The sequence below is a fragment of the Heterodontus francisci genome, chromosome 34, assembly GCF_036365525.1.
Source record: "Heterodontus francisci isolate sHetFra1 chromosome 34, sHetFra1.hap1, whole genome shotgun sequence".
Lineage (NCBI taxonomy): Eukaryota > Metazoa > Chordata > Chondrichthyes > Heterodontiformes > Heterodontidae > Heterodontus > Heterodontus francisci.
Window position 1 is genome coordinate 9,192,781 of NC_090404.1, and position 16,772 is coordinate 9,209,552.

General features: G+C 44.8%; 1 protein-coding gene and 1 long non-coding RNA gene across 2 annotated transcripts; both read left to right on the forward strand.

Annotated features, from left to right (window-relative positions):
- Positions 1-2,661: 2,661 nt before the first annotated feature.
- On the forward strand, positions 2,662-13,237 carry LOC137349014 (uncharacterized). Its single transcript, XR_010969201.1, has 3 exons — positions 2,662-2,780; positions 3,879-3,994; positions 11,639-13,237. It is a non-coding gene; the product is annotated as an uncharacterized lncRNA (long non-coding RNA).
- Positions 13,238-15,103: 1,866 nt separating this feature from the next.
- LOC137348592 (zinc finger protein 664-like) lies at positions 15,104-16,436 on the forward strand. Its single transcript, XM_068013877.1, has 2 exons — positions 15,104-15,140; positions 15,865-16,436. The coding sequence occupies exons 1-2, from the start codon at positions 15,104-15,106 to the stop codon at positions 16,434-16,436; spliced, it is 609 nt and encodes a 202-aa protein (XP_067869978.1).
- The last annotated feature ends 336 nt before the right edge of the window (positions 16,437-16,772 follow it).

Here is a 16,772-nt window from a genome sequence, read left to right on the forward strand (position 1 = left end):
GAGTCAGGAATCATTCACCCCCAGACCTACACTGGCAGGTAAAACCCCAGACAGTTCCTCAGTAAGGATTCCTCTGGTTCCTTGCCATATATTTGTCAGGAGACTGAAACCCAGCTTCCTTACAGTCCACTCCTGGAGGCCCCACTCCCTGAGCCTACAACCTTCAGCAGGGTCAGTGGTAGAGTTCCTCAGTGGGAGTGGTTTCAGAGTAACTGTTGGGATCACACTCCCTTCCGGCTCGTGTATTTTTAGTTATCCTGGTGTCTAAAACACACACATCAATAAAATAGGGAATTCCTGGAAATACACTGCAGGTCCTTCTTTATCTGGAGAGAAAAATGTTTGTTGTGTAATTGTCCCAGCAGTTATGAGGCTCAGTGAACTCCTCCACCTGCTATTTTAATGCAGAATTTACACCATTTATTTTAAACAGGTTTCTTTTAAATGGGTTAACATCTGTCTTAAAATGATGCACTCAGGACTGGCACACAATTTTTTGTTAATTCATTCATGGCATGTGGGCATCACTGGCTAGACCAACATCTATTGCCTATCCCAAACTGCCCTTGAGAAGGTGGTGGTGAGCTGCCTTCTTGAACCGCTGCAGTCCATGTGGGGTGTAGGTACACCCACCATGCTGTTAGGAAAGGAGTTGCAGGATTTTTACCCAGTGAAGGAACAGTGAAATAGTTTCAAGTCACGATAGAGTGTGACTTGGAGGGGAACCAAATCTCTTCTCACAGTCAGAACAGTTAAAAGGTCTCTTATCTGTGTGAACAAGTTGGTGTTCAGTGAGGTGGGACAACTGGGTAAATTCCTTGCCACACTCAGTGCAGGTGAACGGTCTCTCCCCACTGTGAAGCCATTGCTGTCTCAGAAGGTGGTATGACCGAATGAATCCCTTCCCACACTCGGAGCAGGTGAACGGCCTCTCCCCAGTGTGAGTACCTTGGTGTAGCAGCAGCTCATTTTTACTTGTAAATCTGTTCTCACAGTCAGAACATTTAAAAGGTCTCTTATCTATGTGAACAATTTGGTATGTCAGGAGGATGGATGACTGAGTGAATTCCTTTCCACATGCACAGCAGGTGAATGGTCTCTCCCCAGTGACTCTGTGTTGATGAGTTTCCAGCTCACATGGGTAATTGAATCCCTTCCCACATTCCTCACATTTCCACGGTTTCTCTGTGGTTCGAGTGTCCTTGTGTCTCTCCAGGTTGGACGATCAATTGAAGGTACGACCACACAGAGAATAAGTGTACAGTTTCTCTCAGCTGTGAATGGGGTGATGTTTCTTCAGGCTGTGTAAATGGTTAAAACTGTTCCCACAGTCAGTGCACTGGAACACTCTCTCTCTGGTGTGTGTATCTCGGTGCTTTTCCAGTCACACTGATGTTTGAAAGCTTTTCCCACAGGCAGAACAGACAAACATTTCTCCTTCCACATTCAAAGGCTGACGATAGTCAGGTCCTAATGAATCGAATAACTCAATCAGATCTCGACAAGATGTTTGGTTTCATCTGCAAATCCTCCCTCTCTAATCCCCTGTAAAAGGAGATGACATAGAATACACAGTAAACAAACAGGCTATTCAGTCCAACTAGTCTGGACAGGTGCTGTGACACCTCCATCTACCTCTTTTCAGGCTTTCAACAGACCGTTTTATTCCCTTGTCTCTCATGTTTTCATCCAGTTTCCTTCTGAAAGCATCTCAATTTATTTGCCTCAACCACTTCCACATTCTACCCACTCTCTGAGTAAAGAAATCTCTCCTTATTTCCCTATTGGATTTATCAGTAATTGTATTCATGGCCCCTGGATTTGGATTCACTCACAAGTGGAAACATTCTCTCCACATCTACTCTGTCCAACCCATTGATAATTTTAAAGAGCTCTATCATGTCACCGCTAAGTCTTCTGTTTTCGGAATATAAAAGCTCCACCCTGTTCAATCTTTCCCAATCGCTGTAATCTCTCAGTTTACTGAATCCATCACTGTCCCTCACCGACTTGTGCAGGATGGCGGCCAGTGACCCCGATCCCCCCGGTCTGTCACCGCGGGGTAAACCTGGGGCCTGTGACCTGCCCCGGGTGTTTATGAAGCTTCCCAGCCCACTCACAGCTCTAATTCCTCTCCTGCGCCCACAATCTCCTCCCGCCTCCTGTTCCGCCTCAGCCCGACTCTCACCCGCTGCAACAGCGTCTCCAGCACTCCGAACAAATTTACTCCGCATGCTCCAGATACAGCCCAGCACTGTATTGTGAATAGGGCAGGTTCACGTCCGCGCGGAATGATGGGTAATATCCCCGCCATTGAAAGTCCTAATGGCAAGCTCACAGATATCGGTCATCTTTGCAATGGGAGACAAATGGCTACAAGTGAACCAATATTAAAATTAAAGTATACCTGCATAATATTTTGATTTATGAAAGGTCCATCCCAACTTGCAAAAGATAAATACTTTTTTTTTAACAAAACAAGCAAATGTTTTTATATGGAGTGGCGTTCATCTTTCTACGGGGCAGTGGCGCTTCATTTCGCCTGGCTTAATGGCGTTGCTGCAGTTTTGCCCTGAACAAAGATGGCGACGATGACGTCTGACGTTCAAACCGCGAACGCAGCTGGTGCGCGTGCGCGAATTGCGTGGGTGGCTGTTGGAGGAATTTTTCTGCATCGAGAGTTTTGGACGTGGAACGGTTAACGGTCGCTGGCGTTGCCATGGCTGCGGGGGCGGGGCTTGGTAACGGCGCGCAATCGAGCTCGAGCTGAGCAGCAGAAGGTGAGCGGCCAGGAGTAAGGCCGCGGATAGAGCCTGGGGTTCGAGTGGGAGCCTGCAGCTGGCAGGCCTCTCTCTTGGGAGGACACCACTCTGACTGGGGCCACCTAAAACACTGAAAAACGGGCATTTTAATGTCACAGCCTTTGAGGGGGAGGCAATGGGTGCGAGAAAACCTGGCTGATAATTACTGAGCTTGGATGGGTTTTGGTGTCTCCAGTGGGTGGGCTTCAGATTTTCCACCAGTCCCTTTGAGGAAAGGACTGGCTGCAAGTTTTTACTAATTCATTCTTGGGATGTGGGCATCGCTGGCAAAGCTGGTATTTATTACCCTGTCCCTAGTCTCCCCTTGAGAAGGTGCTGGTGGTGGGCGGCCGCCTCCTTGAACCGGTTTCACACGACTGAGTGGCTCGTTCGGCCACTTCAGGGTAAAGGCTGGCTCGGGTCTGCAAATGAAACCCATCTCGGCCAGAGACTTTCCATTTTTTTCCTGCGCCTGACCCGACCATCAGTTAACCTCCCTTCCATTTTTCACTTTGTTGCTTATCTGCACAAGCTTAAAATAACTAACAAAACCACATTTCTAGTCCAAAAATTACATTAACAGTGGAGCCACTTACCTGAGGTTGTGATAGAGCATGGACTCGGGATGACCCCGAATGCCGGACCCGGAAGTGCGACCTGACCCGAACCTGACACATTGTCGGGTCCTGTCGGGTTCAGGTCGGGTAGCCGGCTTTTACTTCAGGGGCAGTTAATAGTCAACCATGTTAGTGTAAGAGTTCAGTCACATTTAGAGGCCCAGACTGGGTAAAGTCGGCAGGTTTCCGTCCCTCGAGGGGCATTAATGAACCAATTTTACGCCAGTTGTGAAAAATGGACTATCCCTTTGTTGTTTGTGGGATCTTGCTGTGTACAGTTTGGGCTGCCCGCATTATCCTACATTGCAAGAGTGAGTACACATTTTAAAGATGCTTAATTGGCTGAAAAGTGCTTTGAAACGCCCTGAGGTCGGGAAAGGTGCTGTATAAGTGAACGTTCTTAGACAATCCAGCAGCTTCATGGTCACTTCTACTGACAACTAGCTTTTTTTATTTCCAGATTTTGACTTTCAATTCTCAAACTGCCAAGGCAGGATTCGAACTGTCAGTCCCTGGGTTAATGTAACATAACCACGACTGAGTGCTGTGTGAAAGCGTGTTTAATTCAGGATTCTGGTAAGTTAATTTCAAGGGTTGATCTCTTTCTAAAATGGAGTCATGTTTGCATTTAGCATTTAACAACTTTTAACATTAAATTTTAGCTCCTTTTAGTTTTAGTCATTGGTAAGCTGTCTGCTAGTGTATGCTGCAGTTAGTTACTTGGGTATCCAGTTAGAACTGGTTCCCGAGTCAGCAGGGCCCGACTCGGGTCTCTGGAATTCTAGTTAGTATAAATACAGAAGGTTTTGCTAATGCACAAAGTAAGCAACACAAAGATCTGCTCGACTGAGTGCTGCGAGACAGAGTGTGGAACTTGGGAATTTGCTGAGTGTGGGAGTTTGGTCCAGTGAAGAAGTTCTGGTCTTTTACAGAACAAGCAGTGACCCAAGAGGGGGCGCGGAGACAGTGAGACCTGAGAGCTGAAGCCCAGAGGCATCAAGTATGGACCAGATAGCGATTGAGTTTTAAGTTTCCCTCTTTTCCCCCTTTTTAAATGGGGGCAGTAGTTTAAATTGGTACTGGGGAGATATAAGTAGTATATTAAATTTGTATATTAAATTAGTATATTAAATTTGGAGGTTAACTAGTTAAACTGCTTAATATAACTACAAATTATCAGTGCTAATTCTAAACTTAAAATCTAATTAGTTAAATAAAACACAATAAAGATGGCAGGGCAGGTGATCTGTTGTTGTTGCAGCAGTAGCAAATGGGAGCTGGTGGACACCAGTGTGATCCACTGCAACCATATCTGCAGTAAGTGTCTGCAGCTCGAGGAACTTCAGCTCAGAGTTGATGAGTGAGAGTCCAAGATTCTGACACTGCAATGCATCAGGGAGGGGGAAAGTTACCTGGACACTTTGTTCCAGGAGGCAGTCACACCCCTTAGGCCAGATACTTCAGATTTGGTCTGTGTCAGGGACAGGAGGGTGTGACTGTGAGTGAGGCAGGTATGGGGACCCAGAAGGAAGCATCGGAGGAGCCTCAGGCCTTGCAATTGTCCAACCGGTTCAAGGTTCTTGCAGCTTGTGTAGACGAGAACAGGGACTGCAGGGAGGATGAGCAAACTGACCACAGCACCGTGTTGCAGGGGACCATTCAAGTATGGGGAGTAAAGGCACACTGTTGCAGGGGGCCATTCAACTGGGGGAATAAAAGGGAATCTAATTGTAGTAGGGGACAGTATAGTTAGGGGGATAGATACTGTTCTCTGTAACCGAGAGCATGAGGCCCGAAGGCTGTGTTGCCTGTCAGTGCCAGGGTTAAGGACATCTCCTCGGGGCTGGAGAGGAACTTGGAGTGGGAGGGGAAGGATCCTGTTGTCATGGTGCACATAGGTACCAATGACATAGGTAGGGCTAAGAGGTTCTGCTGAGGGAGTATGAGCAGCTAGGGATTAAATTTAAAAAGTAGAACCACAAAGTTAATCTCAGATAATCTCTGGATTACTGTCTCAGTCACGAGCAATTTGTCTTCGGGTAAATAAGATCAGGGAGTTGAATGCGTGGTTCAGATATTGGTGGGGGGGGGAACTGGGTTTTGATTCATTGTGCACTGTCACCAGTACTGGGGAAAGAGGGAGCTGTACCGTTTGGACAGCATTCGCCTGAACCACGCTGGGGTTATGTCCTGATGAGTCATATAACTAGGGCAGTACAGAAGGATTTAAAGTAAATAGTTGGGGGTGGGGGTGGTGGTTTTACATGAGGTGAGATTTGAATAGTTAAAGAGAAAGGATAATGCAATAGCACAGGGTAGTGATACGGGTAATGGTAACCAAGAAGGGACATAGTACAAGCATAAGAGTGCACCAGCAAATATAGTCAGAGTTGAGAAAAATGGTTTTAAAGTAACAGATGAGGAGGAGGGTTCGGGTGAAAGGAGATTTAGAAATCCAAGGATAAAAGTTGAGGGAATAGAAAATTATATCGATGTGGGTAAAGAGAAGTTGAGTGGGACAGGAAGGGACAGAGAGTTTAACAGTAATAGCCCATCAGAGAGTAAGGACCCTGCAGGGAATAGTAGTAAAAACTAAAATTGAAGTCACATTATCTGAATGCGCGGAGCATCCACAATAAGATAGATGAACTAGTGGCATAAATAGAGATAAATGGTTTATATCTAATCGCCATCACAGAGACATGGTTACAAGGTGACCAAGATTGGGAAATAAATATTCCAGGATACGCAATATTTCAAAAAGACAGGCAGAATGGTAGCCCTGATAGTAAAGGATGACAAAAGGACATTGATGAGAAAGGATCTTGGCTCAGAAAATCATGAAGTAGAATCAGTATGGGTGGAGGTTAGGAATAGAAAGGGTCATAAAACACTGGTGGAAGTAGTTTATAGGCCCCGTAACAGTAGTTATACCATTGGACAAAGCATTGAGCAAGAAATAATCGGATCTTGTAACAATTGCAATGTAGTAGTTGTGTGGGACTTTGATCTTCATATAGACTGAACCAATCACATTGGCAAAGGTGGTCTGGAAGAGGAGTTTGAGAATGCTTTTGTGATAGTTTCCTGGAGCAATATGTTATGGAACCAACTCAGGATGAAGGTATTTTAGATCTAATATTGTGCGGTGAGGCAGGGTTAATTCGTAATATCATAGAAAAAGATCCACTAGCAAATAGTACAGTTGGATTCCACATAAAGTTTGAAAACAACATACTGCAGTCACAAGCAAGAATCTTAAACGAAGCCAATTCCGCAGGTATGAGGGGAGAGCTGGCTAAGGTTGATTGCTTAAGTAGACTAAAAGGTATGTCAGTAAATAGACAGTGGGAAAGACACAATTTAAAATGTTCAATAAAAATACATTCCATTGAAAAACAAAAATTTGGTGGGAAAGGTCCATCCGTGACTTACTAAGGAGAGTATTAGATAACTAGGACTGTTTTCTTTGGAGAAGAGAAGGCTGAGAGGAGATTTGATAGAGGTATTCATAATCATGAGGGATCTGGACAAGGTAGATGGGGAGAAACTGTTCCCATTGGTGGAGGGATGGAGAACGGGAGGGCACGCATTTAAAGTAATTGGCAAAAGAAGCAATGGCAACATGAGGAAAAGCTTTTTCACACAGTGAGTGGTTAAAATCTGGAATGCACTACCTGAGAGTGTGGTGGAGGCAGGTTTAATTGAGGCATTTAAAAGGGAATTGGATTGTTATCTGAAAAGGATTAATGTACAGGGCTACGGGGAGGTGGTCAAGGAGTGGAACTAGCTAAACTGCTCTTTGGGAGAGCTGGCGCAGGCATAACGGGCCAAATGGCCTTCTCCTGTGCTGTAACAATTCTGAGATTCTGTGACTAGCACAGACTAGTTGGACTGAATGGCCTGTTTGTGTACTGTGTATTCTATGTCATTCTGTGTAATCTCCTTTTACATGGATTAGAAGGAGAGGATTTACAGATGGGAAACTGAAACCAAACATCTTGTCAAGTTCTGACAGTCACTCGATTCATCAGGATCTGAATATCATCTTTCTCTGAATGTGGAAGGAGAAATGTTTGTCTGTTCTGTCTGTGGGAAAAGATTTCAAATTTCAGTGTGACTGGAAAAGCACCGAGACACGCACACCCGAGTGAGAGTGTTCCAGTGCACAGACTGTGGAAAGAGCTTTAACCAGTTACATAGCCTGAAAAAAACATCACAGCATTCACAGTGGGGAGAAACTCTACACGTTCTGTGTGCGGCCGAGACTTCACCTGATCATTCAACCTGGAGAAACACGAGATCACTCGCACCACGGAGAAACCGTGGAAATGTGGGGACTGCGGGAGGGGGTTCAACTGCCCTTCTCAGCTGGAAGCTCATCATCGCAGTCACACCGGGGAGAGGCCATTCACCTGCTCTGTCTGTGGGAAGGGATTCACTCGGTCGTGCCACCTCACTCAACACCAACTTGTTCACACTGATCAGAGACCTTTTAAATGTTCTGACTGTGAGAAGAGCTTTAAAAGCACAAATTATTTACTGAACCACCAATGCACTCACACTGGGGAGAGTCAGTTCACCTCTACTGAGTGTGGGAAGGGATTCATTGATACATCCAAGTTTTTGATACACCAACGAGTTCACACGGGGGAGAGACCGCTCACCTGCTCAGTGTATGGGAAGGGATTCACTCGGTCGTCCCACCTCACTCAAAATCATCTTGTTCACACAGATAAGAGACCTTTTAAATATTCTTACTGTGAGAAGAGTTTTAAAAGTAAAGGCAATCTGCTGACACACCAACAAGTTCACACTGGGGAGAAACCGTTCACCTGCTCTGACTGTGGGAAGGAACATACTGATGCATCCAGGCTTCTGAAACACGAGCAAGTTCACACAGCAGAGAGACCGTTCACCTGCTCTGTGTGTGGGAAGGAATTCAGAAAGATATTCCACCTCACTGCCCACCAACCTGTTCACACAGATGAGAGACCTTTTAAATGTTCTAACTGTGAGAAGAGTTTTAAAAGTAAAGGCAACCTGCTAAAACACCAATGAATTCACAAGTGACTGCAGGGATTGGATTCTGCTATTGCTGCCATTAATCACATCCAGGACTGAATCCTGACTGGAAGCCTGTTTCCATTTGGTTTGCCACAGGGCTCAGGATGGGCAGTAAATGCTGGCCTTGCCAGCAGTGCCCACATCCCGTGAAAGAGAAGAAGCACTAGGCTGCTTGCTTTTTGTTGTATATATCAATGATTTAGACTTAAATATAGGGGCCATGATGCAGAAGTTTGCAGATGATACAAAGATTGGTCGTGTGGTTAACAGTGAGGAAGAAAGTGCCGGAAGATATCAAGGGAATGGTCAGGTGGGCAGAAAAGTGGCAAATGGAATTCAACCCAGAGACGTATAAGTAATGCATTTGGGGAGGGCAAACAAGGCAAGGGAATGCTCAGTGAATGGTAGGATCCTGAAAAATGTAGAGGAACAGAAAGACCTTGGAGTGCACATCCACAGATACCTGAATGTAGCAGGACTGGTAGATAAAGTGGTCAAGAAGGCAAATGGGATACTTTCTTTTCTCAGCAGAGGATGTATTTGTGAATGGAAAGCAGTTTCCAGTGGCATTCCACAGGGCTCATTGTTGGGTCCCTTGCTCTTTGTGGTATAGATTAATGATTGGGAAATTTGCTGATGACACGAAAATTGGTTGATGTAGTTGATATTTTTAAATAAATAAAAAATAAATAAATAAAATGAAATAAAATAGTGAAGAGGATAGCCATAAACTCCAGAATGATATCAATAGTTTGGTTGAGTGGGCAGAAAAGTGGCAAGTGGAATTGGAATTCAATTCAGAGAAGTGTGAGGTAATGTATTTGGGGAGGACAAACATAGAAAACATGGAAAATAGGAGCAGGAGAAGGCCATTCGGCCCTTCGAGCCTGCTTCGCCATTCATTATGATCATGGCTGATTATCCAACTCAGTAACCTGTTTCTGCTTTCCCCCCGTATCCTTTGATCCCTTTTGGCCCAAGAGCTATATCTAACTCCTTGAAAACATACAATGTTTTGGCCTCAACTGCTTTCTGTGGTAGTGAATTCCACAGGCTCACCACTCTCTGGGTGAAGAAATTTCTCCTCATCTCAGTCGTGAAAGGTTTACCTCGTATCCTTGGACTATGCCCCCTGGTTCTGGATTCCCCCACCATCGGGAACATCCTTCCTGCATCTACCCTGTTAAGTCCTGTTAGAATTTTACAGGTTTCTATGAGATTCCCCCCCTCACTCTTCTGAACTCCAGTGAAGATAATCCTAACCGACTCAATCTTTCCTCATATGTCAGTCCCGCCATCCCAGGAATCAGTCTGGTAAACCTTTGCTGCACTCCCTCTATAGCAAGAACATCCTTCCTCAGATAAGGAGAAGAAAACTGCACACAATATTCCAGGTGTGGCCTCACCAAGGCCCTGTATAATTACAGAAAGACATCCCTGCTCCTTTGCTCGAATCCTCTCGCTATGAAGGCCAACATACCATTTGCCCTTTTTACTGCCTGTTGCACCTGCATGCTTACCTTCAGCGACTGGTGTACGAGAACACCCAGGTCTCATTGCATATTCCCCTCTCTCAGTTTGTAGCCATTCAGATAATAATCTGCCTTCCTGTTTTTGCTACTCACATTTATCCACATTATACTGCATCTGCCACGCATTTGCCCACTCACTCAACTTGTCCAAACAAAGTGAGGGAATACACAATAAACGGGAGGATATTTAGAGAGGTAGAAGAAGTGAGACACCTTGGAGTGCATGTCTACAGGTCCCGGAAGATGCCAGGGTAGGACAGGAAGGTAGAGTGGTGAAGAAGACATGAAATGCTTTCCTTTGTTGGCCGTGGTATAGAATACAAAAGCAGGGATGTAGTAATGTTGGAATTGTATAAAACGCTGGTTAGGTTACAGCTGGATTATTGCGTATAGTTCTGGTCACCGCATTACAGAAAGGACATAATTGCTGTGGAGAGAGTACAGAGGAGATTTACATGAGGAAAGATTTACATGAGGAAAGATTGAATAGGCTAGGGTTGTTTTCCTTAGAACAGAGGAGGCTGAGTGGTGACTTAATAGAGGTGTACAAAGTTATGAGGGGCCTAGATAGAGTAGACAGGAAGGACCTGTTTCCCCTAGCGGAGAGGTCAATTACCGGGGGGCACAGATTTAAGGTGATTAGTAGAAGGATTAGAGGGGACATGACGAAAAATGTTTTCACCCAGAGGGTGGTGGATGTCTGGAATTCACTGCCAGGAATGGTGGTGGAGGCAGAAACCCTCAATTCTTTTAAAAGGTACCTGGACATGCACTTGAAGTGCTGTAACCGGCAAGGCTATGGACCAGGTGCTGGAAGGTGGGATTAGATTGGGCAGCTAGTTTCTTCAGCCAGCACGAACATGATGGGCTGAATGGCCTCCTTCTGTGCCATAATTTTCCTATGGTTCTATAAGAGTAGAGAGATTATGCTAGTATAAAACACTAGTCAGACTACAGCTAGAGTACTGCATACAGTTCTGGTCATCACATTACAGGAAAGATGAGATCGCACTTGAGAGGGTGCAGAGAATTTTAGCTATGAGGAAAGATAGGCTGGGGTTCTTTTCTTTGGAACAGAAGAGGCTGTAGGGAGATTTAATTGAGGTGTATAAAATTATGAGGGGCTGAGACAGAGTGGATAGGAAGAACCTGTTTCTCTTAGCAGAGAGATCAATAAGAATGAAGCAAAGATTTAAAGTAATTGACAGTAGCATTTGAGGGGATTGGGGAAATCATTTCACCCAGAGGGTGGTGGGGGTCTGGGACTCACTGTCGGAAAGGGTGATAGAGGCAGAAACCCTCATCACATTTAAAACAAAACTCTTGAATGTGCACTTGAGATGCTGTAACATACAGGACTATAGACCAAGAGCTGGACAGTGGGATTAGGCTGGATAGCTCTTTTTCGGCCGGCACAGATACGATGGGCTGAATGGTCTCCTGTGCTGTAAATGTTCTATTTTTCTATTCTGATAGTTTTGTTTCTGCTGATGTTAACTCTCTAACTGGGCTGGAGTTTAATATTCTGGATAGATTTGAAATAAATCAGCTTTGTTTTAAACACGCTGTTGTATTTTTTTTTGTTTTTTTCACCTGAACGTTAAACATCACCCGGCTGGAGCTCCGAAAGGACAATTTGGGGGAGGATTGTACGGCAGGAACAGAACTTCAGCCTGGACACAGTCCTTCAGGATCACACTGAGAGGGACAAATGGCACTTTGGTCTTTCTCGTCTCCCTTCACTTCCCTCCCGTGTGGGTTAATCTTGAGGCCTGTAAGAAATGTGTCCCAGTCACTCTCTTCCATGGTTCAGAGCTCCTGGGCACGGAACAGATGGCTCCTTTACAACAGTGTTTAGAGTCAGGAAGAACAACAGTGAATGCTGGAAACGTGCTGTCAAATCAGAGATTGGTGTAAAACTGTGATCTGTTCCTGATTGAAAGTGAAACGGCAGGTTTAAGTTTCCAGTCTGAAAAAGGCTGTGGTAATTATTCTACAAAGATTTAATGTGTTTATGTGACAGTCCGTCATTTTAAGACAAGTGTTAACCCATTTAAAATAAATATATTAAAGCCTGCGTTAAAACAGTAGACAGAGGAGTTCACAGGAGCCTGTTAACTGCTGGGACAATCACCCAATTGACATTTTTCTCCAAATAAAGAAGGACCTGCAGTGTGTTTGTAGGAGTTCCCTGTTTTATTGATGTGTGAGTGTTAGATATCAGGATAACTAAAAATAAATGACCCGGAACATCCATCAGGGTGCAATCCCAACAGTTTTTCTGGGATCATTCCCGCTGTGAAACTCCACCACGGACCCTGATGAAGGTTGTCGGCTCAGGGAGTGGGGCCTCCAGGAGTGGACTGTAAGAAAGCTGGGATTTAGTATCCTGACAAATATATGGTGAGGAACCAGAGGAATCCTTACTGAGGAACAGTCCAGGGTTTTACCTGCCAGTGTAGGTTTAAGGATGAGTGATGCCTGACTCATACAAACATGTGAATTAGGAGCAGGAGTAGGCCACTCGGCCCTTCGAGCCTGTTCCGCCATTCAATAAGTTAATGGCTGAACTGATTACTCCACATTTTCGCCTACTCCCGATAACCCTTGCTTATCAAGAATCTATCTACCTCTGCCTTAAAAATATTTAAAGGCTCTGCTTCCACCACATTTTGAGGTCGAGAATTCCAAAGACTCACGACCCTCAGAGAAAATTTTTTTTCTCCTCATCTCTGTCTTAAATGGGCAACCCCTTATTTTTAAACAGTGGACCCCCTAGTTCAAGATTCTCCCACAAGGGGAAACATCCTTTTCAAATCCACCCTGTCAAGACCCCTCAGGATTTTATATGTTTCAATCAAGTCACCTCTTACTCTTCTAAATTCCAGCGGTTACAAGCCTAGCCTGTCCAGTCTTTCCTCATAAGACAGCCCGCCCATTCCGGCTATTAGTAAACCTTCTCTGTACTCCTCCAACGCTTGTGAAAAACTATTCAACTTTTGGTGTGTAGTCTCTTCCCAGGACTTCAAACAGGATTGTCTGACAATATGGACTGAGTGTTTATGTTATGAGTACAATGCTTTGTATGTGTGTCTGTTGTCAATTTACTTTTAACTTTATAATATACAGCAGGTTCTCAATATATAAATATTAATCATTGATATTGTGATACATGTAAATGTATTGTGGGTGTATGATTGAGCTGGTTCTGAATAAATGTGTGTGTGTTATTTCTCAATGTATTTGTGTTTATCTGTGCTGTGTATAAATGTATTTAAGTGTAAATGAAAAGTAAGAGAGAAATAAATAGGCAGAAAGTACTTTCCAAATGAACAGATTCTGCTGAAAAAGTGAACCAAGTTTACAGTTACGTAAATAGGTCTGTAAGCAGCAGAGTTATGAAATGTATTTACATCCAGAGCAAAAAGTCAGTCCAATCGAAATTAATTCTAATACCATCAGTTATATCAACAATGGCCGTAAACTTTAAAATCATCCTTCCTTGGTGTCTAGCGGTTAGGATTTGATCTTTTCACCACGCCCTGGGGTTGATTCATGGCTAAAAACAAAAAAATTACAAAGCAGTTTATCCGTTAGATGAAGGGTAATTGTTTTCATTACAGTTAACAAACCAACAACATCCTGTTACATACTAAAGGAGACATTTCCCTCGTGACCAGGGACCTTTCCCGTGTCAGGTGAAGCTGATATCAGTTGCACTACATAAACCTCTAACCTCTGGGCCTCAGGTCATAGGAAGTGTTGAGGAAAAAGGTGAAATACTGAATCCTCTGCACTCACTCACTCTAACAAACATTTCACAAATCACACGGGAAAAATATCCACTCCAAAGTCGTTAAACTCATGAAGGAGCTTCCAAATTTCCTTCCCAGAATCTTCAGAATCAGATCCCTCTTGTTAGGATCCATTTGGATGGAAACTGGCAGCCCTGCACTTCTGGGAAACGCCATTCTAATCCTGTCGATGGGGAGAGTTTTGTTTGGAAACTGGGTTTCTCATCATCTCAACCGCACATTCCCAAAATCACATTTCCAGGATGAGAGATTCACGGACAAATTCAACATGTTTCAGCTCTGAAGAGAAGCTGGACTGGTTTACGCAGGAACAGTACTGCGAGGCGGGAATACCCAGGAATTCTGCAGGGTGGGTATATGCAGGAATTAGCACTGTGGGGCAGGTATACACAGGAACGAGCACTGCGGGGCAGATAAAGATAGGAAATAGCACTGCGGGACATATATACATAGGGAGTAGCACTACGGGTCAGGTATACGCAGGGATTTGCCCTGCTGGACAAGGATACTCAGGACCTGGAACAATGGGGCAGGGATACCCAGGAATTAGCACCACTGGGCAGCTCTAAACAGTGTTTTGACCACATGGTGATAGGTGTGGGCAGTTCCCACTGTTCAACTCCCACCTGACCAGAGCAAGTGTGTTTCTTATTGGATTTTTAACCCTTTTATGTTTAATTTGTCAAATAAACAAACAACAGCAGGTGTTCTTGTAAGTTTAAAAACTGAAGATTAACTACAAAGGGTAGTTTGTAGACAAAGGTAGACAATTTCAGCTTTAAAAAAATTATCTTACTATTAGTCAAAACAACAACCAGTGTGCATTTTTGTGAAGAACCTTTAAATGAGAAGATTAATTTATTGATTTACTTTTTCATCGCTATGTTGGACGCTGAGGAGCTGGCACGAAAGAGGAGTTGAGGTCTGTGGCAAATCAGCCATGATCTTGTTGAATGGTGGGGCAGACTTGAGGGGCCGAATGGCCTACTCCTGCTCCTATTTCCTCATCATGAATATAATATACTAAAGTGAAAGAAGTACTAGTAAAATCGCTGTTCCGCCTTGAGAGAGTGTTTCGGGCCGTGGACACTGAGAAGGGAGGAGTTAAAAGGGCAGGTATTACATCTCTTGTGCTTACAGGGGAAGAGAAGTGGATGTTGGATGTGATAGAGGTTTGGACCAGGGTGTGGTGAAGGGAACGGTCCGACCAGAATGCTGAAAGGGGAGGGAAAGATGTGTTTGGGAATGGCATCATACTGGAGGTAGGGGAAATGATGGAGGATGATGTGGAGGCTGGTGGGGTGGAAGGTGAGGACAAGGGGAGTCCTATCATGCTTCTGGGAGACGGGAACGGATGAGAGCAAAAGTGCTGGAAATGGAATGGAATAGAAAGGAGCAAGCTGGCGGGGGCAGATTAATAAACCCTGGGGCAAAGCAGGCTTCACACACACCGAGTGCATCCCCAGGCCCCAATATAAAACAGGGAACACTATCCCATTTACAAACACCCAGTGTAGGTCTCAAACCCAGAATAACAAGATACCAGTCCCATGTTTGCACCGAGCGGGGCAGCAGCTGTGGGGTTTCTCCCAGTGACAGGCACGGGTTAACAGCCACCATTTTTATAGGGGGCAATGTGCAGCAGGGCGCCTGTGCGGCCATCCTGGGCCAGGAAGCAGGTGGAGAGAATGTTGTGAATTTCTCTTCTGGACTGACAGTGACGGCTTTTGTAAACTCTTTTTCAGGGGATTAGAAGGGGAGAATTTAAAGATGGAAACACCGACCAAGCAGCAGATCAAGATCTGACAATCACATGATTCATCAGGACCTGAATATCAAATGTTTGTTCTGTCTGTGGGAAAAGATTTCAAACATCAGCGTGACTGGAAAAGCACCGAGACACACACACCCGAGTGAGAGTGTTCCAGTGTGCCGACTGTGGAAAGAACTTTAACCAGTTACACAGCCTGATAAGAACATCACGTCATTCACAACAGGGAGCAGCTGTAAAACTGTTCTGTGTGCGGACAAGGAGCGTCCAAGCTGGAGAGACACAAGGACACCTGCATCATGGGGAAACCGCGGAAATGTAGGGATTGTGGGAAGGAATTCAATTCCCCATCTGAGCTGGAAATTCATCGACGCAGTCACACTGGAGAGAGGCCGTTCACCTGCTCCATTTGTGCAAAGAGGTTCACTAATCCATCCACCCTGCTGACACACCAGCGAGTTCACACTGGGGAGAGGCTGTTCACCTGCTCCGTGTGTGGGAAGAGATTCACTCAGTTATCTGATCTGCTGACAAACCAGCGAGTTCACACTGATGAGAGACATTTTAAATGTTCTGACTGTGAGAAGAGCTTTAAAAGCAGAAATGAGCTGCTCAAACACCAATGCACTCACACTGGGGAGAGGCCATTTAGCTGCTCTGTATGTGGGAAAGGATTCACTCAGTCATCCTCTCTGCGAAAACAACAGCGAAGTCACACTGGGGAGAGGCTGTTCACCTGCTCCATGTGTTGGAAAGGATTCACTCAGTCATCCACTCTGCTGACACACCAACTTGTTCCCACTGATCAGAGACCTTTTAATTGTTGTGAATGAAGAGCTTTAAAATGAGCTGCTGAAACACCAACGCAGTCACACTGGGGAGAGGCCATTCACCTGCCCCGTGTGTGGGAAGAGATTCACTCAGTCATCAAGCCTGCTGACACACCAGCAAGTTCACAAGTGACTGCAGGGGTTGGATTCTGCTGTTATTGCTGCTGTTAATCACATCCAGGACTGAACCATGTTCGTTCTGACAGTTGGAATTTGTTTCTGCTGATGTTAGTAACCAGGCTGGAATTAAATATTCTGGATAAATATCAAATAAATCAGGCAGCAGCGAACCCAGTACTGTACCTGTCCTGGGAGTATTTGATGGGGACAGTGTAGAGT